Source organism: Cnephaeus nilssonii (assembly GCF_951640355.1).
Source record: "Cnephaeus nilssonii genome assembly, chromosome: 5".
Taxonomy (NCBI): Eukaryota; Metazoa; Chordata; class Mammalia; order Chiroptera; family Vespertilionidae; genus Cnephaeus; species Cnephaeus nilssonii.
The window spans coordinates 6,978,651-7,005,530 of NC_137076.1; the positions used below are offsets into that span (position 1 = coordinate 6,978,651).

The 26,880-nt window shown below is 52.0% G+C and overlaps 1 protein-coding gene and 1 pseudogene across 2 annotated transcripts in view; one reads left to right on the forward strand and one right to left on the reverse strand.

The window, feature by feature from the left end:
* Positions 1-24,491, forward strand: part of GFPT2 (glutamine-fructose-6-phosphate transaminase 2) — a 39,938-nt gene extending 15,447 nt beyond the window's left edge. The window contains exons 3-19 of the mRNA XM_079772768.1: positions 29-127; positions 537-662; positions 4,093-4,151; positions 4,814-4,948; positions 6,777-6,838; positions 8,608-8,687; positions 9,082-9,199; positions 9,490-9,653; positions 11,247-11,342; positions 11,425-11,522; positions 11,803-11,923; positions 14,219-14,376; positions 14,522-14,636; positions 17,755-17,882; positions 20,010-20,177; positions 21,962-22,123; positions 23,672-24,491. Coding sequence (XP_079628894.1) covers positions 29-127; positions 537-662; positions 4,093-4,151; positions 4,814-4,948; positions 6,777-6,838; positions 8,608-8,687; positions 9,082-9,199; positions 9,490-9,653; positions 11,247-11,342; positions 11,425-11,522; positions 11,803-11,923; positions 14,219-14,376; positions 14,522-14,636; positions 17,755-17,882; positions 20,010-20,177; positions 21,962-22,123; positions 23,672-23,716 — 1,934 coding nt within the window. The 3' untranslated portion in view covers positions 23,717-24,491. The remainder of the gene's footprint in view (positions 1-28; positions 128-536; positions 663-4,092; positions 4,152-4,813; positions 4,949-6,776; positions 6,839-8,607; positions 8,688-9,081; positions 9,200-9,489; positions 9,654-11,246; positions 11,343-11,424; positions 11,523-11,802; positions 11,924-14,218; positions 14,377-14,521; positions 14,637-17,754; positions 17,883-20,009; positions 20,178-21,961; positions 22,124-23,671) is intronic.
* Positions 1-26,880, reverse strand: part of LOC307100408 (glyceraldehyde-3-phosphate dehydrogenase-like) — a 1,087,365-nt pseudogene that overhangs the window by 463,711 nt on the left and 596,774 nt on the right. The window lies entirely within an intron of this gene.

A 26,880-nucleotide genomic window follows, 5' to 3' on the forward strand; every position in this document is an offset into this window, starting at 1 on the left:
CGACACAGAAAACCGTGTTCACCTGCAGGTGTGGCCATCGATGGGAATAATAATGAAGACAAAGAGAGGCATATCCGCCTGGTCAAGAAAAGGGGGAAAGTCAAGGCTCTCGACGAAGAACTTTACAGTAAGTGGGAAACAGGCCAGTCCGGCCAGTCAGTGCAGCGTGGGTCCTTGAAAGTCTTTTATTCCAACAGCATTTGAAACTAAAAGTGCTGACTTTTGTGTGCATGGGACGTGAAGAACTGTATTTTTAAATATTTGGCACATATGTATGTATTTTCATTTTTCCGGCAAGCGACATTGCTTTTCCACGTGTAGTAGTGATACAGAACTTTCTTTTTAAAGTTAGAGTGGAGTAGGACTAAGTAACCAACGGCAGGGGTCTGGCAGAAACCCCGGGAGGAGGCGCGCGTGCCCGTGCGGTCCCCGGCGGGGTGTGCTGACCGGTCTCCGGGTAGACGCCGCCTCGGCAGAGCAGTGCTGTGTCAATGCTTGCTTTGTACGTGTGGCAACTGGATTTTTCTTTCGTCTAGAGCAAGACAGCATGGACTTAGAGGTGGAGTTCGAAACCCACTTTGGCATTGCGCACACGCGCTGGGCCACCCACGGGGCTCCGAGTGCCGTCAACAGCCACCCGCAGCGGTCAGACAAGGGCAACGGTAGGTCCCGGGGCCTTGCTCCCCGTCTCTGGTTCTGCCAGGCCCTGACTGTGACAGGCTGACCCGCACCCGCCACGGGCGGGTTCTCAGCCAGCCTGTCTTCCCTAAGGACCCAAGCTGGTGGCGCCGGCCCCCGTCAGGAGGCAGATCCGCCTGCTCGGGGCAGTGCTGACCCGCAGGCACACGAGGCACTTCCTGTGCGGACTGCGGGCTCTCGGGAGCCCAGCCTGAGGGGCCGTGGCAGCGTGCGGGGTGAAGGGCCGAAGGGTTCTGGAGGCTGGGCACTTGAGGGAAAGATAGCATGCCTTCCTCATCCCCAAGCCCGCCCTGCCCCTGAAGAGAGTGGTCCTGGGTAAGGGCAGGGAGCAGGGCCGACCTTGGTTCGCCGTCGGAGGTGCCCCGCGGGGGCCTCAGCAGCTGGCAGCCCGAGAGCTCCTCCCAGCCGCAGAGCCCTCTGCTTTTGTAAGAAATGAGAGTGACGGTGTGGGAACGTCCAGTCATCTGGCATCCCTGGGCAAAGTGGACGGACAGACAGCAGGCCAGGGTCAGAGAGCAGGGCACAGCCACTGCCCACGGCAGCCCCACGAGCACCAGGCCCCATTTGGTGGGCTGCGGGCTCCCCAGTTCTCCCAGATGCCTCCGTGTGCCAGCCCCAGCTCGTGGGGCCTAATCCCTCGCCTGGGCCCCCAGGACAGTTCTCCTGAATCATACCCCTCCCCCTTTCGTGGGGGTGGACTGGTAGGTCTGGGGCTCCCAGTGGGAGCTCCTGGGGGCTCCGTGGTCAGCCCCAGGGTCGTCGGTCCCCTGCAATAGGACACAGTAGGCATGTGAGATGGGGAGAGGCGTGGCCCTGGATCCCTCCCAGGGCTCCGAACAAGGGCCCGAGACGTCATCTGGGCCCTCACGTGGGTCCCCACTCGGGGTTGAGCCTGGTCAGGTCAGGATCCCCGAAGACTCACACCTGGGCATGATGGGCGAGGGTGTCCGGTAGAGAGAATGGTCTTTGGGGTCAGCCAGAACCCCACTCCGAGACATCGGGCACCGTGCAGGTCCTTGCCAAGCCCCACGTCAGAGTAAGGACCAGACACATCAGCGGGCTGTGGGGTGCTTGTTAGCAGGCGCTGAGCTAAGCATTCAGCCTCACTGCAGTTCACCCTCCCCGCCAGCCTGTCTGCTTTGCCCCGCGGACACTGCAGTTCCCCAAGGCAGCCCGCCTGCCCGATTTGGAAAGGAAGGCCTCCTCTGGGGAGCAGGAGCGTCCCAGGCGCCCCTCTCAGCAGAGCAGCGGAGGCAGCACAGGGGCCAGGTGTGCATGTGCCCACGTGGTCAGAGTCTCGGGTAGCGAGGGTTTTGCTGAGGACTTTTCCCTGGATCTGGTCCATGCCCTGGACCACAGGGCGTCCCACTACTGAGGCAGCACCCTCCACCCTGGACCACAGGGCGTCCCACTACTGCGACAGGCACCCTACACCCTGGACCACAGGGCGGGAGACAGCAGACCCCGTAGTACTGTGGACCTAGGACGTACATCCAGCCAAACCCCAAGCCAGACACAGGGGTGGTCGCTGGCGCAGCAGTGTTGGCTGAGGAAACGTTGTACCAGGCCCATGTGCCCGGACATGTGCCCAGCCACAGTGCCCTGCCTGCCCAGGTGATATGTGAACCCCTACCTCAGTGCCCATGATGGTTCTGTGTCCCCGGAGCAGGGAGGCTCCCAGGAGACGCCCCCACACCCAGACTTAGCAATGCCTGCCCTGACTCAGGATGAGTAATTAAAAACAAAACAACATGGGAAATAAGGGAAGATTCGTAACATTTCTTTAGCAACTCAGCCGTGATAGCTGGAGAGCACACTTTTAAGGAAGGCTTACACCCAGCAACGACATTGCGGAAGAAAATTACACAGAGGAGTTTTCACAAAGAAAACACAGATTCTAGGAAGCACATTAACGCTGAGAATTCAGTAGAACAAGGTGAAAGAAAAGTTACTAGTAAGAAAGTAGTGGAAGGAACAATGTCACCGTAGACACGAAAGCAGTTGGAGAGGGGATGGCGATGGAGGCAGCTAATACAGTAGAGACCAATAGTCCAACTGGTGTCCCCAAGAGGGACCCGGACACATGGAGTAGTAAACGCACCAACGCTGTAACCCAGGTGCGCTGAGCTAGCACACCTGCTGAAGTGGCTTTTTAAGAACATGTTTTATTGATTTCAGAGACAGGGAGGGAGGGAGGGAGGGAGGGAGAGAGAGAAAGAGAGGGAGAGAGAGAAACAACAACAAGAGAGAATCATCAATCGGCTTCCTCTTGCATGCCCCCTGCTGGAGATCAAGCTCACAACCCAGGCCTGTGCCCTGACCGGGAATCCAATTGTGATCCCCTGGTTGACGTTCAACCGGTGAGCCACACTGGTCTGGCTGAAAATGGCTTTTTTTATTCGAGCCATCTCATTTTTTGTGTGACCACACAAAAGTATGCAATATGTTTTTAAGAAATATAGAGAAGAAAGTACGGTAAAAATGGAAAAGGTTTTAAAAGATGTAACAGGAAAAAGATCTGTCCTGTACTGAAAAATACTTGAGTTGGAGATCCAAATGTTCACTGAATAATAGTCAATATTTATGACAAACGCCCAAAATGCAGACACGTCCTCCTGGAATTATTGACTCTCAGGGATAACAGTCTTTTCGTTATCTAGAGTGAAGGGGGGGGCGGGGTGCTTGCCCAGAACAACTTTCAGATTGGCCTTACACCTTTCATCAGCTGTTGACTGAGACGTGCAGGCAGCAAAGGGCCTGCCCGCGCGCCCCCCCCCCCCCCCCCGCCCCGTCTCACCGGCCCGGGGGCAGCCCAGGCAGCTTCTGGGTTGCGGGAGGTGGGGACAGCAGGCAGACCCTACAAAAGAGACGTGCGGTGCTCGTGGCCACACAGGGGTGCGGGGGAGCCCAGGGATGCCAGAACCTCTGGGGATTTTCCTAGAAGAGAACCAGGGTTTTTAAGTGAACCCTCAAAATTTTTCAGCTCAGGTCTCTTCACAATTCAGTGTAGTCAAACAGAAGCCCGTGTGGACCACTAGCTCGGGACTTCTCGGAGCCAGTTGGGAATTCCTGGAATTGTTTCTGGGTAATGAAGGATTAATCAACCCCATGGACATAAATAGCAGCACTTAATTGGTGACCCTGTAGGCGACAAGTAGAGCTCTGTCCCTGGTCGGATCAGTGGATGCTTTTTATTGGAAGAGGAACGTCTATTTCCTCAGGTTGAAGTTGTAGTCATATCGACATCCGCTGTGACGGTAAATGACATTTGCTTAACAGACACCCTATAGGAGCAGGTTTGTAGTTTCAAGCTGCCGAGTTGTTTCCCTTAAGGCACATCTGACTTGATCCTCACGTCGTCATAGCATTTCTGTCTTGAAACTTTTCTTCCAGAGTTCGTTGTCATCCACAATGGGATCATCACAAATTACAAAGACCTGAAGAAATTTCTGGTAAGATCCTTCCCCTGGGTAACATCTAAGTCCAGTGCTATTGGTCTCCCCCCAGAAACTTTCCAACCAGCTCATTTCCCTCCGGAAACAAAAGCGGGAGCTGAGTGAGAGCCACTCTTGGCCACGTCAACGCATTGGACGCAAATCTCAGCCCCAGCTCGGCCGGCTCCTCAGATCTTGCTGGAGTAGACAGCAGGGCATGCACAGGGGCCGCTGCAGAGTCGCAGAATCAAAAGAACACGAATTTCCTTTTGTTAAAAGTGTCTGCACTAAATTATCGACTCATACACCAAATGGAATGTGGGGCAGGAAGGCAGATGGCCAGAGTCTAAAGGATGAAAAGGTTGTGGTGCTGGCTGGGATGTGGGTGGATTTGACTCAACTCATTTGATTACTCTGACTGCCGTTATTTTGCAATGTTCAGATTCATGGCAGGGACCAGCTTCGGAGGTGGGGCGTTCTCAGGGAGTACTGAATGACTCAGCTGTGTTATGCTGTGTGATTCTGGCAAACATTTCTCATCCCTTTCACATTTTCCTTGTCACTCTGACAGTTCCTTAAGTCACTCCGAGGGCAAGTCATAAGGGAGGAGAGGGAGCTGGCCCGGGCAGCGTTTCGCAATGACCATTATCTGACACCCTGTGTCCAACCAAATATTCCAGGAAAGCAAAGGCTATGAGTTTGAGTCAGAGACAGACACGGAGACTATCGCCAAGCTGATCAAATACGTGTTCGACAACAGAGAGATCGAGGACATCTCATTTTCAACACTGGTCGAGAGAGTCATTCAGCAGTTGGTGAGTTACAGGTCACACCTGTCTCAGTCATCCCTTCATTTTGCATAAGCATTAGGCAAATACATGCCAAGTACCCGAGAATTCAAGTTGGACCTTGGTGGTGGGGGTTCACATTGTCATCTTGTCGTTTGAGATGTTTGTGCCATTAGATACATAACCTAGATGCCTCTCATTGATGTCGACTTAGAATTGTCCCAGGGGAGAAATGGCACAGCATCCTTCCTGAGGGAAGGAAGGGAGGGAGGGAGGGAGGGGAAGTGAAGAGAGTTGGTGCAGATTGTCAAGAAGTTGGATTGGAGAGGAAAGGTGCAAAGATTTGGCCCAGTGGCCAGAGAGGGTTGCAGTTCCAAGGGAGGATTGTGCTCTGGGGATGGACGTCAGATCAGGTCTGTGTGCTGAAGGCAATGATCCAGGAGAGAGAGATTCCTGACGTCCCAGAGGGTTGGACCCACAGGACAAAGTCCCTGCTAAGGGGCACACGCTGGGGGAATTATCAGAGAGGCCCCTCCTTGGAGGAGAAGGTGGAGCAGACCCAGGCCCCTCGGGGAATGGTCGGGGAGGAGGAGAGGTCTCCAGACTTCCCTCTTTCCCCCTCACCCCACCCTCCCCTTTTTTCCCTCCCTTCCACTCTCTCTAAAAAAACAACAATGGAATAAAATGCCCTCAGGTGAGAATTAACCAAAAACAAAAATGACAACAGCCAACACAAAAATAGCCATACAGTGTGAATGGATCAAAAATACACCTAATTTTTTTGTTCCGATCGGCAAAAAAATGTATTTTTTTGGTGTGCCACAGAATTGTAGTAATTAGTTTATGTGTGCCATGAGATGAAAATCTCTGTTGTAGACAAAACCTGCAGGGTGAATGTCAGGCTGCTCGGGTCTGCCTGAGGCCCTTCGTTTGGGGTAGTGTGAGAGGCCCTCAGAGGCCTGGGGTGCTGACGTGGGGTCCCCTGGTTGTGTGACTGAGTCAGCAAACTGGTCATAGCACGCTGGCTGCATGGGGCCTTAGGTCTTCCCAGGGTTCCAGACCTTGGGGGATTTCACATGAAAGTCCAGATTGACAGCTGGTTATTTCTAACCAACGTCTACTAGAGTCAGAGCAAAGTAGTGTAGGCGGGTAGAATGTAGAAGAGGGAATTATGCACTAAGGACTTAAATGGAAAGAGCATTTGGAATCTTGAGTTAGGATAACTGGATTTTAGCTCTGGTTTGATTCCAATTATTACTTAATCCTCACCCCAGAAATAATAATTGTGTCACAGCTCAGGCTTCTGTTGGGTTCTCTATATGGCAGGCTCTGTCCTAATGCATTGGTTACCAGAAGCCATACAAAGTCTTATTTTCATTCCCCATGGGGAAAATGTGGCACCAAGAAGGCTGCAGCAGTGCCCAGCCGCAGGGTGGTGTGAGCTGAGCTAAGCACAGGTCCTGGAGCGTTAGCCCCTGGGACCCTCACAGGTGCTCCCTGAGTCCTAGGAGATGCTGTTCCCGGGGCAGGAGCCCTGGCCCTGGTTCTCCCCTGGTCCCCGGTTCTGATGCACCAGCTCACCCAGTTCATCGCAGAGCTGGGATGTGTCCCTCCGGGGCCTCGGCAGGTGTGGCTGCTGTTGGTCACAAGGTCTGGTCTTTGTAATTAGCGTGGCGCCATCTATGTCACTTTCCTCCTGATGTCACCAACATGGTCCTGCGTCCGGTGCCCTGAGGGAGCACCAGGACCGCTCACAGGGAAGAGGGGCCCAGGGAGACCCGCCAGGGGGATCAGGCTGCAGCGGCCTGGCTTAGCAGAGTGAGCTGTTCCTCACTTCTCTTCCCTGTGCTTTCAGGAAGGAGCGTTCGCGTTGGTTTTCAAGAGCATCCACTACCCGGGAGAAGCCGTTGCCACAAGGTAAGGCAAACACGTGAATATTTCCAGTAGCAAATAACTAAAATACAGTCACTCCGCTTGAGGCATGAGGGCCTAGGCCTCTGGACAAGTGGAAGGCACTTGCTCTATCTAAAGGACAGCTGTGGCTTAGCCACAGAGAATGCACCCCATCCTCTCTTTGGCCAGAGCTTCTGCCATGTTAACAGAAAAAACAGAGTTGGATTTTTATTTGCAATCTCCATATTTTTAGAAGTTGACAACAAATTCAAATTTCAAATAAAATTATATATAAAAGCATATTCAGCTGATATGCTTTATATATAACTAGAGGCCCGGTGCATGAGATCCATGCACGGGTAGGGTCCCTAGGCCTGGCCGGAGATCAGGGCTGATTGGTGGGGCAATAGCCCACCTTGGCTGGCCTGGGGCCTGCAGGCTGGGGGCAACTCCTGTGTTGAATGTCTGCCCCTGGTGGTCAGTGCACGTCATAGCGACCGGTTGTTCCACTGGTGATTCTGCCATTCGGTCGATTTGCATATTAGGATAAAAGATTGTCCAAAATATTCAAGGCACACACAGCACGTTCTGCAAAGACACAAACTTTGTCCCCCTACTTGGAGAAATCAGAGTGCAGTCCAAACAGACAGCAGTACTGGGAAATAAGATCTATTACAAATGAAGAAATATTTAGGGCCTGTATTGAGTCAGGTTAGCAGGCCAAGTGGATATATGTGGGGTGGACTCAGGCTGACTTAAATCATTTATGAGTACATTGATCTAAGTTAGCAAGAAACTGGTTGATGTAAAATATTACCCCATTGTCTTCTAATTAATGTGTTCAAGACAGTGCTCTTTAATTGCCTTGTTAATACATTCCCAGTGTTTCCTTCCTATTAACCAGCTAACATGCAGGGGAGGGAAGGCATGTGTTCTTGGAAGGCCTGGCGTTCTGAGTTGCAGAAGTGAACTGCGTGCTACCCAGCACACCCATTGTGAATTCGGTTTGCATGCTGTAATTCATAAGAATGAGCAGACAATTAGGTTTTGGAGGCAGGATGCCATTCAATTCATGGAGCAGTGCCTTATAAACACATGATCTGTAGAAGTTGTGAGCCAGAAAGGAATGCCTAAAGCACTTTGCTGAAGACTGCCTTCTGGTGCCAGTGGCTGAGCTGGGGTGGGGGTACAGGGGACTTGCGTTAGGGGCCCTCACTCAGCTCAGCGGCAGGAATTGCCCATCACCATCCCCTTTGGGAGGAGTCTGCCTTGTGCAGGTTGGAGATCCAAACTTCACCGAGGTGCTCCTTAGGCAGAAACAAAACTGCCCTAGAAAGTGCTTTAAGTGGCCCACAAAGTTGAGCGGACCCAAAGCCAGCCGGATGCTCCCCGAGGCTGGAGGACCCTTCAGCTAGATGAAGGGGGCAAAGAGAGTGTTTGTGCAGACCCTGGGCTCCCTCTTTGAGATGGGCGGGGAGCAGAGGCAGGTGGAGACCCTGGGACACCTGCTGCTGCCGGGGCCTAACAGGGACTTGGCTTCGGACGCCAGCACCATGTGGGGTCTCACTGGGCAGGTGGGGGCACCACAGAGGCGAGCTGGGGTTCTCACGCTGGCCTGCTGGGCTCTGCCCCGAGCCTTGGAGCATCTTCCTGTGGCCCGGCGTCCACCGTGTGGGACCCTTTGCCACAGGGGACCGGCGAGATGTGGGGACTGTCCTCAGTGCCCAGAGAACATCCAGCCCCATCCCAGGTGTCAAGGTGACGGCTAACCGGACCCCCTCTCATCCCTGCAGGAGAGGCAGCCCCCTGCTCATCGGAGTGCGGAGCGAATACAAGCTCTCCACAGAAGAGGTCCCCGTCCTGTACATGACACGTAAGTCCCTTCAGGAGGACCGACATGTCTGGGTGGCCCACACGTGGCACCAGATCCAGAAGGTTCTCAGGCAACTGAGCCTCGGCTCCGTTTTTTCCAAAAGCTTTTTTACTCTGGACGCTTTACACCAGTATCCCCAAGCCCAGGGGATGGCGTGCTGCCCTGGTACATGCAGGCAGCCTGCCCGGGTTCCAGCGGTGATTTGTCGTGTTCTCTTTGCGGCAGCTTAAATGCTCCTGCTATTTGGGGATCTTTCACACTATTTGGCTGACACAGCCAAAGCTAAAAATTGCACATTTCTCCCACACATATTCAAGTGGAAATGGGCTCTCTGCTGCATGGTATTCAAACCAAAGAGTTTAACGGGACGTGCGATCCTCTCTGCACTCACTAGGCAACATTGAGAGCGTGGAGAACATCCGTAAACCGAGGGTGCAGAGGCTGGACAGCTCGACCTGCCTGCATGCCGTGGGCAACAAAGCTGTGGAATTCTTCTTCGCTTCCGATGCCAGGTAGCCGAGCCGCGCCTTCTTCCCTTCCTGGGACTGTGTAATCAAGAAGACAGGCTACACCGCCATTTCTTATCCACCCCCCACATGAGCTGTTTTCTCCCAGCCAGCAGGGGCAGGGGTGTTGTCAGATTTCAGTTCTGGGCGGCCTTCCTGGGCAATAAATCAATGTGTGATGCCCCTTTCCCCCTAAAATGCCATTCAGTGCCCTGATGTGGACTCAGCTGGGGAGGCCGGGCATGATGGCCGTCGAGCACAGTCCCCCCTGTGATGCCCGTGTTTGCCTTGCCCAGCGCTATCATAGAACACACCAACCGGGTCATCTTCCTCGAGGACGACGACATCGCCGCAGCGGCTGATGGGAAACTCTCCATCCACCGGGTCAAGCGTTCGGCCAGTGATGACCCGTCTCGAGCCATCCAGACCTTGCAGATGGAATTGCAGCAGATCATGAAAGGCAGGTGTCCTCGGAGAGTCGGGCCAGCAGCCTCGGGGACAGGTGCTCCCTGGGGACGCTCCTGAGCCTCTCTGCCCTGCCCGGTGGGCACCACAGTGGGGCCTCCACAAAGGGGCTCAGGTGATCTCAGGGTGTGGGGAGCCTGCCCTGGCTCCTGCGGGGGAGCCTCTGAGTATATCCAGCGCCAGGTCCCCCTGCTCAGTCTGCCTGACCATCCACTGCCTCCCTTCACGTCCTCTGGGACACATGTCTGTGCCCCAGCACCATTTCTTCTCAGCGCAGAAGACCTGCGGTGACGGGGAAACTATGGACCCCTTTCTCCTTTCGAGGAGAGCCTCTCTCCCTGCACCCACATCTGCCTTTCTATACCCACATCTGTCTTTCTATACCCACATCTGTCTCCCTGCGCCCGCATCTGCCTCCCTGCGCCTGCATCTGCCTCCCTGCACCCGCATCTGTCTCCCTGCACCCACATCTTTCTCCCTGCACCCACATCTGTCTCCCTGCACCCACATCTGCCTCCCTGCACCCACATCTTTCTCCCTGCACCCACATCTGTCTCCCTGTACCCACATCTGCCTCCCTGCACCCACATCTGTCTCCCTGTACCCACATCTGTCTCCCTGCACCCTCTTCTCCACAGAGCAGCCTGGGTAAACTTTTAATAACATCAGAACCTTTGTCCTGCTGCTTAACGCCCTCCAATGGCTTCCTACTGCTCTGAAAATAAAATGTGCCCCCCTCACACACATGCAGTCTGGCCCCAGCTCACTCTAGCCCTTCCCACGATGCCCTGCCCACCCTTGGCCGCCTGTCACTCAGACAGGCCCTGGGCTTGCCCACTGTGGGGAGGTGATTGCACTTGCTCTTCCTCTCACAGGATAGTTCTTTTGATCATGTCCCCGGAAATGTCAGCCCCTCAGAGAGCCCCTGACCCCGTGTCTGCAGTGGCCCCGCTCCTCCCCTGTCTTATGTGCTTCGTGGCTTTTTGTACAGGTCCTCTGCTGAAGGCGGCAGTCAGGGCCACTGCAATGGCATGTCTGTGCATCCCCGAGCGCATCCCCACCCTGTCTAGACACCTGCAGTCATCAACACAGCACCTGTCTGGGCCCTAACGTACTGCAGCCACTTGGTCACATTGACCTGGTCCGACCCCATTCAAATCAGAGCCCTGAAATTCATGTGAGACTGGAAAAGTTTTTCTTTACTCCAGAAGCTAGGAGGCTGTTTGTTTAAGAGAAAGTGGTCTGTTTCTTTGGGCCTGGGCCTAATTTGTACTTCCCTGGGTAGGTGAGCTTTTACTTCCTTCTGGCCTCGCAAAGAGGACGTGACCCCATAAGACCAGCCCAGATTGGTTACTCTCGTCCCGCCCGCCCTTGTGAGAGGGCCAGCTGCGTAACCTGAGGTCGGAATCCTGCTTCCCTCTCACCTGTCACCATGAGCATCAGGCGAACAACACCTGGTGACTAACCTGCCGGGGTCTTTACCGGTGTCATGCTGACTAACTGCATAACAACTTGGTCTTGATGAAAAGTTAAGCCTGGAAATAAAACTAAACGAAAGGGACCTGTCTTGTTGCTGTTCGTCGCGCAGGTAACTTCAGTGCGTTCATGCAGAAGGAGATCTTCGAACAGCCGGAATCCGTTTTCAATACTATGAGAGGGCGGGTGAACTTTGAGACCAGCACAGGTAATCAATCCCTGGACCTTGCCCCAGGCCCTGCGCAGCCCCTGTGTGAGGGCTCAGGCTGATACCCGCGTGTGCCCCACAGTGCTCCTGGGCGGCCTGAAGGCCCACTTGAAGGAGATCCGACGGTGCCGACGGCTCATCGTGATTGGCTGTGGAACCAGCTACCATGCCGCTGTGGCTGTAAGTGCAATGCATGGGCCTCGATGGCCAGGGAGGTAGTGGCCGCCTAGGACAAGAGGCATCCTACGTGCTGCCAGGCGTCCGGCCATCCAGATTTGGCTCCTGTGAGCCAGTGTGAGAGCGGGCACCATCCTTTCACCTGCGGTTCTGCCCTGGGTGCCTAAAGGTCCCTCCCCACCAGATACGAAGGCTCCATGTCACAAGTTGTCTCTAGAAGCCCAGCCGCTGATGTCCCTGTAGTGTCGTGACTGACTTGAGTCCCCATTCTCGTTGGCTTCAGACTCGACAAGTTTTGGAGGAACTTACCGAACTCCCCGTGATGGTTGAACTTGCTAGCGATTTTCTGGACAGGAACACGCCCGTGTTCAGGGATGACGTTTGCTTCTTCATAAGCCAGTCAGGTAAGGGGTCCGGGCTGTGTTAGCTCACCTCGGCTCTGTCCACTCATAACCCACCGAAGTTCTCATGCACCAGCCACATGCGGCCTCTCATGCATCTGCTCATTGCACCCTCAGCACCTTCGGCGACCGTCCCATTTTAGGGGGAGGACCCGGCAGCCAGGGCTTCTTCCTCCTCCTGGTATTTCAAGTCCAAGGCTTATGGGACCACCCATCAGGGCGCCCTAAATGTGCGCTGGGTTTAATTGAGAAAGTTCTTCAAAATTCTGCCGGTTCAAAGGCTGTGTGGTTGCTGGGCAGTGGCCACACCGCCAGCAGGGGAGGCACGGAGAGACACTGCTCTAGGGTAGGGCTAGCTCAGCAAACCCCGCCGGGTGCCATCCCAACACTAAGCTGGATATTTGCTACGGTCGGGCTGGGTGGACAGTTGGAGAGGTGAGCCATGGCCGTATGCTGGGAGTGCCTGTGAGCTCCAGGAGGGTTTTAAAAACGTTTTAGCCCTGGCCGGTTTGGCTCAGTGCATAGAGCGCCAGCCTGTGGCCTGAAGGGCCACAGGTTCGATTCCAGTCAAGCTCACTTGCCTGGGTTGCAGGCTTGGTCCCCAGTAGGGGGCCTGCAGGAGGCAGCCAGTCAATGATTCCCTGTCATCATTGATGCTTCTATCTCTCTCTTCCTCTCCCTTCCTCTCTGAAATCAATAAAAATATATTTTTAAAAAAGTTTTAATTATGGAAAATTTCCAGCCTTTATCAAAGTAGAGGTTGCCATGAGGAATTGCCTAGCCGTAGCCATGATCAGCTCAGTAGACCTGGGTCAGCCATACCCACAGGTTATTTGGAAGTCAATCTCAGACGTTGTGTTATTTCATCCACAAGAATTTTAGCATATATCTCTTATGGATAAAAGGGGGGAAAAAACTAGCCACAAAATGGAAGCAGTATTGAAAGTTCCTATAGATATTAGGGCTTCCATTTTGAAATCTTTTTTTTTTTAAATATATTTTATTGATATTTTACAGAGAGGAAGGGAGAGGGATAGAGAGTTAGAAACATCGATCAGCTGCCTCCTGCACACCCCCCACTGGGGATGTGCCTGCAACCAAAGTACATGCCCCTGACCGGAATGGAACCTGGGACCCTTTAGTCCGCAGGCCGACGCTCTATCCACTGAGCCAAACCGGTTAGGCCCATTTTGAAATCTTAATCCCACTCCTGTTTCAGTATCAAACACTCACACAGACACAGCCACATCCAGCTGAGCACCACGTACCCCGGTGCTGCCATGTGACGTCAGCTGCCGACATTGCCGGCTTCTGGCCCCATCAACATCCAAACGTTTCGTGAATTGGTGGGAGCCGCTCACCAAAGAACAGATTTAATGTGAAAAGAATGGAGGGACAGCTCCTGAGATCTCCACCGAAGGGCTTTAGAGTTCCCTTTTGTTTAGCCCTTTCCATTGAGTTAAAGCATGCTATCCCAGGACCTGGGGAGCAGGGCTGGTGAAGATGGCGGCATCCTGCTCTCCCCTCCAAGCCCTGAGCCCCGTTGGCACTGAGGAAGGGCCAGGTGACACCCCAGAGTGCCGGATGCAAGGTGGAGAGAAAAAGGAGAGACGGGCCGGACCGCCCAGTGGCACCAGCCTGCACCGCGGAAGAGCTGGGAAGGGCACAGCCGAGACATCGAGTGCGTTTGGTTGTCTGGCCTGGCTCGTGCTGAGTTTAGTTTGCGTTCTTTAGGATTTGCAAGCTTAGGGAGTTGGTGCTGGCTTATGTGTGAGCCTATTTAAGTAGTTTTATTGTAAAAAGAATTCTTGTCCACACTGCAAGGCTGCAAGAAGTGCTTTTCTTTATAACAAGGTTTATTGGAGAAAGGCCGTTTGGGGGCATTCTTGCTTTGTAAATGTTAAATCGGGGCACATTCTGAACAAGACAGCTCAGAGCTGTAGAAAGGGCACGGGGGCCCAGGCCCACCCAGGTTGGTGCTGGCTCGTGGCCTTGAGCGACCAGGCGTTGATGTCCTCTGCTGCGTCCCTCGTCCTCCAGGGGAAAGTGAGGACAGGGGCCTCACAGGACTGCCAGGAGAGGCGGTGGGACAGCCGGTGAGAAAGTGCTTGCCACATAAATAGCAGTGGAAGCTTGGATCTAAGAACAACCAGCAAAACTGTTGAGCATGCATCTTCCTTTCTGGGCGCCAGCGGGCTGTGTCTGGGCGCTGATTTTTGTGTCAGAGCGGGGAGTAAACGGGTGGGGGCAGAGCCATGGCCCGTGAACGCACAGCTGAGAGGAGGGTCTGTGTGGCAGGCGAGACGGCGGACACCCTCCTGGCACTGCGCTACTGCAAGGACCGCGGGGCCCTGACCGTGGGCGTCACCAACACCGTGGGCAGCTCCATCTCTCGAGAGACCGACTGCGGCGTGCACATCAACGCGGGCCCGGAGGTCGGCGTGGCCAGCACCAAGGTAAGGGAGCCGCGTGCGCCCGCGGGAGGGCCTCGCTCGGCTGGCGGGTGGACGGAGGCCCAGAAGGGCCCGGTGACCTGCCCCCCTCACGTGGTTGCCACCCGCACATTCGCCCCCTCGGTCAGCACTGCCGTTTGGTCCGCAGGCTTACACCAGCCAGTTCATCTCCCTGGTGATGTTTGGCCTGATGATGTCGGAAGACCGCGTTTCACTACAAGATCGCCGGCGCGAGATCATCCGTGGCCTGCAGTCATTACCTGGTATGTTCCACAATGACCCTTCCCGTAACTTCCAAACCCGTGGGCTGTTCTTGGTGCTTTCTTCCCGCCTCTCGATGCTGTGAGTGATGCTGTTATTCACACCCGCCCTTCTCCTCAAACTCCCTCCTCCCCGCTGCGTGCCTGCTGCAGCTCCCACAGGGCCAAGAGCGAAGTCCACAGTCCTCACCCGTCTCTGGAGCCCTGCCTGCTGGGCCCCTGCCGCCTCTGACCTCATAGAATGCCCTTCTCCAGCCCCCTCTTTTGGGGGCGGGAGGGGGTTCTCACAGACCTTTGGTCCTCAGCAATGGAAAGCTCTTTCCACCCCAGGGCCTTTGTATTCTCTTTCCTTTAGAAAGCCTCTTCCTCCATCTCTTTAAGCGGCCAATGGCTTCTCATCACAAGTCTCAGCTCAAATGTCACTTCTTGGAACCCTCCCTGGCCACCCTAAGGTTCCACTCTCCTGCCCCAGCTCGCTATGAAATGTTAGCCGGTTTAATTTCCTTTTTTTTTTAAATCCTCCCCTGAGGACATGCTTAGAGAGAGGAAGAGGGGTTCGGGAGGAGAGAGAGAGAGAGAGAGAAACGAGAGAAGCATCAATGTGAGAGAGAAACATTGATCGGTTGCCTTCCATATGTGCCCTGACTGGGGATTGAACCTGCAACCCAGGTGTGTGCCCTGACCATGAATCAAACTGGCAACTCTTCAGTGCATAGGACGATGCTCAGCCAGCTGAGCCACTCCAGCCAGGCCAGCCAGGTTCTTTTCTGTATAGCTCATGCTGTGATCCAAAAGTACCTGTTCACCTATGTACTGGCTTATCTCCCCACCTAACATGTCAGCTCAGTGAGCACACAGTCACCCTCGTCACAGTCCCTGCTGGGTACCAGGTGCCAAGCATACAGTAGGAGCGCGGGAAAGACCTGAGAAAGCACATGGCCGAGTCTCTTCCTGCCCCCGACAGCTCCTTTACAGCCTCACCAAACTCCTCTTTTGCTAGGTCCCATCTTTCGCTGTCGGTGAGATACGGTGTCTGTCGCACAAAATTGCAAGCTCTTTGGTTTCAGTCACTCACTCATTCACTGCACTCACACGTACTCCGCACCAGCCGCCTGCCCCGAGGCCATCCTGGGACTGCCAGGATGCGCAGGCCTCTTAGGTTTGCTTTGTGCAGGCCTCAGAATAGGAAATGGAAAGACCTCACCCCATGGATGCCACAAGGCTGGGCAGCCCCTTTAAGAGATGGGGCAGTCCTGGGTCCTCCCTGGGAGCCAGGGGCCAATCCCAGAGAAGGCAATGAGGGAAAGCCACTATCTGACCATACAAAGCCTAGGGATCTGAATCTGCCCAACACAACATGCTGGAAATTTATTGCCAAGAAAGACACTCTTAACTTGAAGCAGGTAATAACCCTGGAAAAGCAGGACCTTATCCTGATGTCTAACTCCGCAGTTCCTAAGATGTGGTCCACAGGTCCTAGGGGTTTGCAAGGCCCTTGTAGTCAAAACTATATTCACAGTGATGCCTTCTTTATCTACACTAATAAAAGAGAAAGATGCAAATTGACCATACCTTCACGACGTCCACCAGCCAATCAGGAGTGTATGCAAATTAACGCAACAAAGATGGTGGGTTAATTTGCATATGCAGGCAGCTCCGTGCCTCTGGGCAGTGTGGGAAGGTGGAAAGGCGGCTCCTGCCTGAGCAAAGGCGGTGCTGGCAGCCAGGGGAAGGAAGGCCCGTTCTTGCACGAATCTCCGTGCATCGGCCCTCTAGTCATAAATAAGACATGTTTGCCTTCTGCCATGTAGACATTTGAAAGGCAGCGGTGGCCACCCCTGGCACCTCAGCCCACCTCCCCGCAGAGGCGCTGTGCTCTCAGCCACCGCGCACCCGCTTCACTTACGGTTGCCCTTGATGACGCAGGAGAGTGCATCAGTCTTATTAAAGCACGGTGCTTTTTAATGTGCTGTGTAACCAGATGGGAAGGATGCGTTAAGTACTTCTGCTGGACCCTGAAGCACGAGGGTCATCTCAAAGACACGTGGTTGTTGGAGTAGCAAGCTGACTTGGGTATGTGGCAGGCATTTTCTCAAAAATGAACAGTTAGCCCAACATGCTGAGAAAACTGACTGCATTCGTTACCAATGATAAACTTCCAGCTTTCAACCGTACTCAGGATTTTGGAAAAACGGATAGCTTGACTACATTCCTAGCACTTGTACCAGTGCATGATGGTACAAAATTATGCATGTGTAAAAGACCCATTTAAAGAAATGCAAGTTAGACCACCATGTTTTAATATAACGGGAGGAAAAGTTTATTGATATGATTTCAGATTCCACTCTGCAAGTACTCTTTTAGGAAATTGTTGCTTCTTGAGTTTAGTATAGTATGAAAGAACATTCACAATGATTTGGAAAAGCTATTAAAACATTCCTCCCTTTCCAACTACAAATTCCTATGAGATTGCATTCTTTTCCTATACTTTAACCAAGAGATTATCACAACAGGTTATGAGAACCTGTTTTTTATTTCAAAGTCAAATATTAAGATTTGCAAAAAAAAAATGCCACTATTCTCATTGATACATATATATATATATATATATATAGTTTTTTGTTGTTTTTATATAAATAAATAAATATCTTTAATTTTACCAGTTTCTAAGTGTTTACCGGAATTCTGAGACCAAAAAGTTTGAGAACCTTTGATCCAACTTACACTGGCTTTGTCTTGAGGCATGACATGGGCCCGGACGCGGGGCCTTGATTTGGAGTGTCAGCTTTGTAACTGGCCAGCTTGGGAATTAGCCTCTCTGAGCCTCAGCTGCCTTACCTGTGAAATGGAGCTAGAAATAACACTTCCTTGCTTATCTTACATGCTCAGGAAAGTATGAACACAGATATGGATCATCATCCCAACAAAATCCTGGCCCGTAATCCAAGTTATATACCACATTCTAAGTTTAAACCCTTTTTAATTAATGAATGCAAAGAAGCCAGGTGTACTGAGTGATGTGAGTTCCTAAACCTTGTCTTCCACCCTCTATTTTATGGTTGTGAATCTTGTTCTAAAATCGGTATAACTGGCTCTCCCCTCTGCTGTGTGCATGACATAGAGCTGATCAAGGAAGTGTTGTCACTGGACCAGAAGATCCACGACCTGGCCCTGGAGCTCTACACGCAGAGGTCGCTCCTGGTCATGGGGCGGGGCTACAACTACGCCACGTGCCTGGAAGGAGCCCTGGTGAGCACCCTCGGCCCAACCCTGACGCCACCACCCCTGCAGAGGGCAGGCATGGGAGAGCCCCAGAGACACCAGCAGGAAGGAGGACAGGGCACTGAGCTAGGGTAGGGGGCGCTGAGGCCTGCTGTCCACCGTGTGAGACTGCATTGAGCACCAGCCTACTACCACGTGCTCTAGCCCTGGGGACACGGCGATAGGGGCTCCCAATCTTTATCCTCCAGGATAAACGTGTAGGACACCCTTGGTGAGCCCCAGAGCTGTCAGCCTGTGCCAGGCTTCGTCTAGATCAGTGGTCGGCAAACTGCAGCTCGAGAGCCACATGCGGCTCTTTGGCCCCTTGCGTGTGGCTCTTCCACAAAATACCACGTGCGGGCGCGCACGTACAGTGCGACTGAAACTTCGTGGCCCGTGTGCAGAAGTCGGTTTTCGGCTCTCAAAAGAAATTTCAGTCGTACTTTTGATATTTGGCTCTGTTGACTAATGAGTTTGCCGACCACTGGTCTAGATTAGCCCATTTATACCTCACCAGCATCTTCTGAGAGATGGACAATTATTGTCCACATTTTACCCAGGAGGAAACAGCCTCCAAAAAATTCATCTTGCTGAAAATTACACAGCAGAAGTGATCAGCCTGAGATTCGAACCCAGGTCCACGTGGACTTTGCTTTTCCCTCACTACTACAAGCAGCCTGCATGGGAGGGTGTGGGCCGACCAGAACTGCGGGGTGGGGCCTCTACAGAGTTTCCCTGTTACCCCTCAAACTTTTAAGAGGAGCTGCAGATCTTGCGGGAATGAGCCGGACAGGCCCTGCACTGGCTGTTTAAACCAATAACTGGCTGTTTTGCCTCCTGTGACAGTCCAGATCCATACTGGCTGGTGTAAGACAGAGCTGATGGGGTGGGGCGAGGTGCAGGACACGGACACGGGGCTGTGGAGAGGGTGGGCATTGTTGCCCAGGGGCCTGGGTCCAGTGCTTGCCCTTGACTCACTGTCTGCTTGCTGTTTATGTTCAACCGAGGTGAACAGGAGACGGTGTCACAGCTAAGGCAGCACTTGGTACCCAGACAAGGGCATCATCCATGACCAGCTGGTTCCCCTCTTCTTCCTAGGGGAGCAAGTGGCTGCTTCTTTCCTACCACCTCTCCCCCCGTTTTAAAGACAATGCAATTCCCAATATGTTCACAAGAAACATTCACAGAATATTGGGGGGCGGGGGCGGGGTGCAAGCTATAAGGAGCCTGACCTCAGTGTGCTCCACCTTCCACACCTGCCACTGGACGCTCCGACCCTCGCCAGGCAGTGAGGCTCGCTGTCTCTCGGGCACAGTGCAGCAAGGCCTGGGAGGGCGCGCTCTCAATCTGCCTCCACGCCTCTGTCATCGGGCGCGGCTGCAGTGCCTGAGTGTGCTGGTGAACGGTGCGCGTTCCGCTGCACCTCCAGCTTAGTCTTTGAGGGGCGAGGAGCTTTCATGCTGCTGCTGGCCCCAGCCAATGACCCCTCTGTGACCCCTTGGGGGCTGGCACTCCAGATGTCCATGGCATTCAGGATGGAGCCGGTCTTCCAACAGTGTTTCCCGACCCAAATGAGTAGGTGAGAAAGGTATTCTTTATCACTCTTACCGGCCCAGTGACAGGGGTTTAGTGTAACGGGATAGAATGGGTCTTCCCAAACACAGGAAAATTCCAGTAACAGCCCCAATGTGTGTGATTTTGCTTGATAGTTGGAGCAACCCTTTGCAGTTTATTAATGGTCTAGGATTGGGGAAATGATTAATCAGATATCTAGACAGAATACAACTCCATCATTATAAACCCTCACTGTGGAAGGGCTTGGGGCCTGGGGCCCAAGATTGACACTGACTTGTCTGTCCATCCAAGGGGGGTGACTGTGCCCAGGGGCTGGTCTGGGAACACACGCTGCATGCTGGGCTTTGCATATGCTCTGGATAGCTGCCGGCCACCTCCCTCGGACCTGGCCTTGCCAGTTGCCCTCTGTGCTGTTGACTGCTCCATGTGTCCATCTGCCTTGTGGCCTCAACTCCTTGCCTTCCAGCTGATTCTCCCTCTGGTTGATGTATTCTAGCCCCATGTCTGCCAGTGTGACTGATTCCATCTCATTCTCCCCAGAAAATTAAAGAGATAACCTACATGCACTCAGAAGGCATCCTGGCCGGTGAACTGAAGCATGGGCCCCTGGCACTGATCGACAAGCAGATGCCCATCATCATGGTCATCATGAAGGACCCTTGCTTTGCCAAATGCCAGAACGCCCTGCAGCAGATCACGGCTCGCCAGGTGAGGGCTCTCCGTGGGGCTGGGCCACCTTGGTCCTTCTCTCTTCCAGATGTGCCCACCTCGGCCACCGTCAGCCAGCACCAGCTATGCTTGGGTCCTGCCAGTGAGCAGAGGTGACCACAGTGTCTCTCCTCAGTCCCCTGAGTGGCGCACACATTCAGAAAGGGACTGGCCAGCTTTCGACCATGCCCACAGCGGCTCCTTAGTGAGGGCCAGTGACCCAGAGCGCCCAGAGCTGTGCTGGATCCCAGGCCCAGAGACCAGAGGAGGTACTGCTGGTGGGGGGTCCTGAGGGCAGTCCTGGCACTGCCCACCTGCCGTTAGGTCCTGTTTCACAGCTGGCGGGCACTGTCCTCCCCAGACACCAGCTGCAAGTTCAGGGGTTCTCAGATTACCCCCACTTCAGGATTTCCTGATAGCTGCTCAGGTTCAGTAATTCCCTGGAATGACTCATAAAACTCAGGAAAACATTATATAACTATTGCAGTTTTATTGTGCAGGATACAAATCAGGGCCAGCAAAGGAAGAGACTCAGGGCAAGGGCCCAAAACACAAAGCTTCCATGTCCTCAGGGCGCTTCCCCCTCCCACACAGCGGGGTGCACTGCAGCCAGGGAGTCGCCTGAGCTTCTAGCTCCAGGGCCCAGAGTTTTTATTGGGGTTTCATTATGTAGACACAATAGATTGCATCATTGGCCACGTGATTGGACTCAATTTCCAGCACCTCTTCTGTTCCCGGAGGTCAGGAGCTCAGACTGGTATCACTTGGCTCAAAGCCCCAATTCTCTAACTACATGGTCTGTCTTCCCAGCACGGTCATCCCCCACCCTAAAGCTATCCTTGGGCCCACCATGTGTCACCTCATTAGCATAAGCTCAGCATAAACCCACCATGGAAAGCCAACACTTCTATCACCCAGGAAAGCCCAAGCGTGTAGAGGTCCCCTCCCAGGAGCCAGGGACAAAGATCAGCCAAAGTCCGTTATACTGCAGCTGTCCGGAGGTGGGAGGGTGGAGCTCCCACACATTCATCCTGGAAGGCCTAAGAACTTACAGGGAGGTAAAATCCGACAAGGCACTTGAGCCAACTGCTGCCACTCCTGGCTCAGCAAGGTGGTCAGAAGTTATAGAACACAATCGCATGCCTCGTTGCTGAAAACCTTCCAGTGGCTTCCAAAAAACTATCGTGACCACGAGCTGCATTATCCAGCCCCTTCCCTCTGCTTCCCACTCATGCCAGCTCCTTCCTGCCTCCGAGCCTTGGTGTTGGCTGTTCCCTCTGCCCCACATGTTCTTCCCACACACCGTCAGAGTGGCTTCTCGTCATCCAGGTCTCAATCCAGTGTCCCCTTTTAGAGGCCATCCCAGACTTCACCAAGTCCCCCAAGCACACCCCCTATTTTATTGCCTTTGTGGCAGCTTCCTGAAGTTCATCGTTACTTACTGGCTTCTTGTCTGTTTTTGGTTCCCACCACTCAACCGTGAGCCCCATTAGAGCAAGGAGTGGACAGGCTCTGCCCTTTGCAAGGCACGTTGAAGCCACACAGAAATGGGCGCTGAGTGAAGCAGGACCATCACCGGGCCAGGGAAGGGAAAGAAACTCCCCATAAAGCATCACAAACACTCGGTCCTCTACAGGAATCATACATAGCACCTCACCCAGGATTCCAGCAAAAACAAAGGGTGACTGTCCTCATTGCAATAATGTTGATCTCAGAAACAGTAATGCGAGGGATGCTTCTTTCGGCGCCGAGCTGCGTTTTGTGACCACCTTTCTCTGCTTCAGGGTCGCCCGATTATCCTGTGCTCCAAGGACGACACCGAGAGCTCCAAGTTTGCATATAAGATGATCGAGCTGCCCCCCACAGTGGACTGCCTGCAGGGCATCCTCAGCGTGATCCCCCTGCAGCTCCTTTCCTTCCACCTGGCCGTTCTCCGAGGATATGACGTACGTCTGGAAACTGCCTAACCCAGCAAGGGCAGAATGTCACCCCAGAATTCCTTTTTGTTTTTAAGTACTTATTTGACATGTTGACTAAAAAAGTAATATCAACTAGGTGTTTCATCACCAAGAAGGATTTATTTGGGGGGGAAAGAAATGGTTGCCACACAGTGCATGCAGACATGGCAATCTCTAGCCTGTGTGCCAAGATGGATGAGTGTTTATGTAAGCGGAAACAGAAATTAAGGGAAAGGGAAGCTAGAACCATCATTTTATTATAAGCACAGAGTTCTCCCTGTAGGGTTCTTGCGTGTAGGGTCCTCATGATTACGTAAGTGTAAGAACTGCCATAAGCCCTAGCTCCTCCCACAGACCCTCCCAATTGATATATTTTCTTAAAGTTCCAGTTCGTCTTTATCAAGTATAAATATTGATAGGACAAATATATTCATTTTTCAAATAATTATTTTTAAAGTAACTTGTACCCCCTGAAAAGAAGCGTGGGAACTGCAAGATGTGTAAAGACCGTATCGTTAAACCATAAGCTCGTCATCAGTCAATGCTAAAGCAAATTCAGTGTCTCATTCCAGTTTTCCTTGTGCATGTGAGGTTTTTTTTTTTTTTTTAACATTTTTCAAGATTATATCAAAGGTGAAATTTTATATCTTCCTTTTTGATATATTGTGAGTATTTTCTCACATCTTGAACTTGTTGCAAGCAACATTTAATCACTGGATAATATTCCACCACAATCTTATAACATGGATTTTAACAATTACTAAGCCAATCTTCTATTATTTGAATTGTTTCTAATTTTTCAGAACATTTGCATAAATAACACTTGCAGTGAACATCTTTGTACATACATTTTCATCCCACATTTAAGACTTGTCCTCAGTCTAGCATATGAGTTAACATTTTGGGACCTTTAACATCGATTGTCTACTTATGTTCCAGAAAAGAACCAATTTATGATCTCACCAGCAAGTGTAAGAACACAATTTTTTGTGCAAAGGAATAGAAGTTTGATTATATTTACATAACACAAAATACAAATTAAGAAACACCTGATGGTGTACGTCATTCAGAAGTGACATATGCTAACATTTTGTCATATTTCTTTAAAAAAACAACACATTATTATAAACAAAATAAGACATCTCAGATAAAGTTGAAGCTACTTTATCCACCAGCCCGTCACATTTCCTTCCCAGCCCCCACCCTGCACTAACAAGTCTCATGGGTTTAGTGCGGATCCTTTCAAGAAAAGTATTTCACAATACAATTTGGGCTGTCTTTAATAGCGATGAATCATGTCCTTTTACTAGTGCTACTGCTTGAAACATAGCAGGTGCACCGTAAGTGTTTATTGAATCAACTAAACAGTATACAGTTGAAGTTTCTGGAGGAAGGCACCACTTCCGGATGCAAGTCTCCAGGGAGCCCCTGACCAGGAACACAGTCTCCTTTCCAGGTTCTCTGGTGCGAGGTTTTACGATACAGCACGTTGCTGAGGTCTGCGGGATCCTGAGCGGCTGCTTTCTGTTATTGTAGGTTGACTTCCCCAGAAACCTGGCCAAGTCTGTAACTGTGGAATGAGAAGAAGGCCAGGAGACCATCACCACGTTTCATCTGGTTCAAGACCCAGCGACGCCATCTCCATCTCCTAAATCCCACAGAGCTTGACAGCTTCCACGTGCCTTGTACCCAAGTGCTTTGCTTCCAGCAGATCCTGTTTCTCCGAGTCCTGAGGTCGCCGGAGGAGAGGGGACTCGTTGTTTACACATGGGGATCAGAGCGGACGTTTCCACCGCCGTGCAATATACAGCTCTCTTCGAGTAACTGTGAACCTTTTTTTAACCAGCACTAGTTAGTTTTAAAAGACAAAGTATTTATAATGACAATTGTATAGCTTTAAGTTATTTTTCTAGTATGTAGCTTTCGGTAGCCGGGGTCATGCCCAGACTGTGCCCCTGGCTACCCAGTGCACCCAGTCTCCTGTCAGGGGGCATTCATCTCAGATTTGAGCACAAGGCACTGCCTCTTGATTCCTTTCTCCTTCCTCTTCCTCTCGGCTGCTCCTGAGTCCAGTCTCGATGTCAGGGAAACTTCCCGCAGCTTCCCTCGCCTCCTATCAGTCCTGTCGGATGGAATCGCAGCTTCCTTCAGTGGTTCCCTCTTGTCTCAATTCCTCTAACTCTACATCTTCTTTTTCATCTGATCATGGTTCTTTTTAAGCAGCATTTTGGTCCCTGCTCTTGCCATAGTAAAAAAGCTTGAAATATCCCCTGCAAGAAAGTAGTTTTCAAGTGGGTTCCCTTGTCCCCTATTTAAAAGTGTGCACAATCAAAGAACTATGCAATTTTAAGACAATAAAGACAGTATACTTTTCTTGCCTTGTGCCTTTGGATTTGTTCATCTCATTCTTTCTTTGTACTTGAATTTTGAGGGCTCCTCAAAACAGGACTCAGCGGTGTCTGGTGGGAGCAGCCCTGTTTGCTGGTACCTAGACCCATGACCTGCAATGCTTCCAGCATGGAAATGAGGACTGTTTTACAGGATGTAACAACATGTGGGAGATTTGAGACTCTCCTGAGAGTCTACTGAGCAGTTGTTGGAGGGGGTGGACCACGTGATGCTGCTTGAGATGGTTGCCCAGAGCCTGAAGGCAGCAAGCGGACAGGGGTGAAACTCTCAAATATGTACTCCCCCCGCACCCTCCAACCCCCACCCCGTAACCGTATTCTACTCACGGATTCTATTAGTGTAATCAGATAAGAAAGCAGAAAGCCAAAGATAGAGTTCTGAAGGTTTTAGGGTCAAAGTTTAGACTTTCCCCAGGGGCTGGCATGGCATCTTCAGGATAGCCAGCTAGTGTGTGCGCTCTAGTGCCTCATCCACCCTTTCTTCTGGATTCCCTGTGAGCCACTGAGCAACTTGCCGTTTCTCCTGGGTGCTCCTCTGTACCACAGGGACTGTGAACCTGGGAACCAAATTTCCAGGTTCAATTCCACCAGCGAGAGGCACTCCTGGCACATTTGGAAGGTAGTTTAGAAATTGTATTACTCATTGAGAAATCATTTGCTTCTCCTCCGGCAGAGGCAGACAGAAGCACGGCGTTAGCAGACAGGAGGTCCCACTATGGTGGTGCTCCCCCAAACTCACCCGCCACTCCGTGCTCCGGGCAGCGGGGGCCACTGCAGAGGGTTCCCGCAGCTCCCAAGTCCCAGTTCTGAAGAGCAGGCAGGGACGCAGGGTGGTGGAGGCCCTGTCTGACCTCCATTCCCTGCTCTTCCAAATTTACCAGGTGTGAGTCCTGCTGGAAATGGCTGCCCTGGTTTCTGTCTTCCTGACCAAACCACAGCCAACATGACTCCTGGTGTTAGGAAACTTTTTACAACAAGCCAGAATATTTTTATTGGACACGAACCAGAAAAATGAATTGCATCCTTATGCCCGAGAGGTGATGACCATCCTGACTTTTGTATCAGTTTTTATTTATTGTCCTACCACCCTCGTGTAATCTACCCCCAAACAATAACCCACCTGGTCTTGAAGGTGGAGGGCAAGAGCCCACCAGCAGTGCAAGCAGAGGGCAGCACTGTCCCTGCTGGACAGAGCATCCAGGAAGAGGCCAGAGGCCGTGGTCAGACTTCTGCTTCTCTGGGAGGTGATGAGATCCGGGGAAGTCGTGAGCAAGGTCATGGGTGAGTCTTGGGAAACGGGGTTCTCCACAGTCAGATGCCTGACAAGACAGCCATGTGGACCAGGCACTGGACATGCTCAGAATGGTGTTGGGGTGGGCTGCTCAGCACTCCCCGCTCCCGAGCCCATCTTGCCCACCTCCAGCTACCAGGGAGCACTGAGGACTCCTGTGAGGGACATGTGTGTCCTCAGTAGAGCACGAGGGGAGAGACCCTCGTCAGGATGTGGTCACAGTGAGCTAACTACAGATGAGAACCTGGGCCTGGTTCTCCTGGGCATCAGTCCTCAGGCTAAGAAGACAGCCCGATGGAAGTGGGGTTCTTGGCGGTGACAGTCCATCTCTGGGGTGACACTGCTGCAGTGTGCTCAGTTGCCCTCCAGTCTGCAGGGCTGTCATGTTGGGGTCACCTTTCACCATCTGCTAAAGGATCCCTCGTCATCTCTCATGTTGGTCTCCCGCTTCCTGTCTCTCGTGTCTTCCTTCTGACTTGTACTTTTGTTTTGGTGGAGTACATCCTTCTAGACTCTAGAATCGAGAGTAATGGTGCTTGAGGTAAGATTTTTGAGACCTTGTATGTCTGGAAATGACTTTATTTCTCACACTTGAGGGTTTAGCTAAATATAGAGTTCAAGGTCAGAAACTTTTTTTTTTTTTACTTCAGAATTGTAAAGGTAATGCTCCCTTAGCTTGTTTGCAGTGTTGCAGTCAATGGGTGCAAAGTCTCTCCGATGTGCCTTTGTCGGTGACCTTTTCATTTTCTTTTGTTCCCTGTGTTCTGAAATATCCCAATGAGGTGTCTTGTCTCTTTTCACTGAGTATTGTTTCAGTTTGGTAACCCATGGTCTTTAGGCCTCGGACATTTTCTTTTTTTGCTTTTAAAAAATTAGTTTTAGGCGTACAGCCCAGTGATTAGATATTATAAAATTTATTAAATGGTCATCCCTAAGTTCATTGAGCATCCTTAAAGCCAGTGTTCTGAACTCTCTTTGCATCAAGTAGATTGCTTGTCTCCATATTGTTTAGTTCTTTTTCTGGAGTTTTATTCTGTTTGGAACAT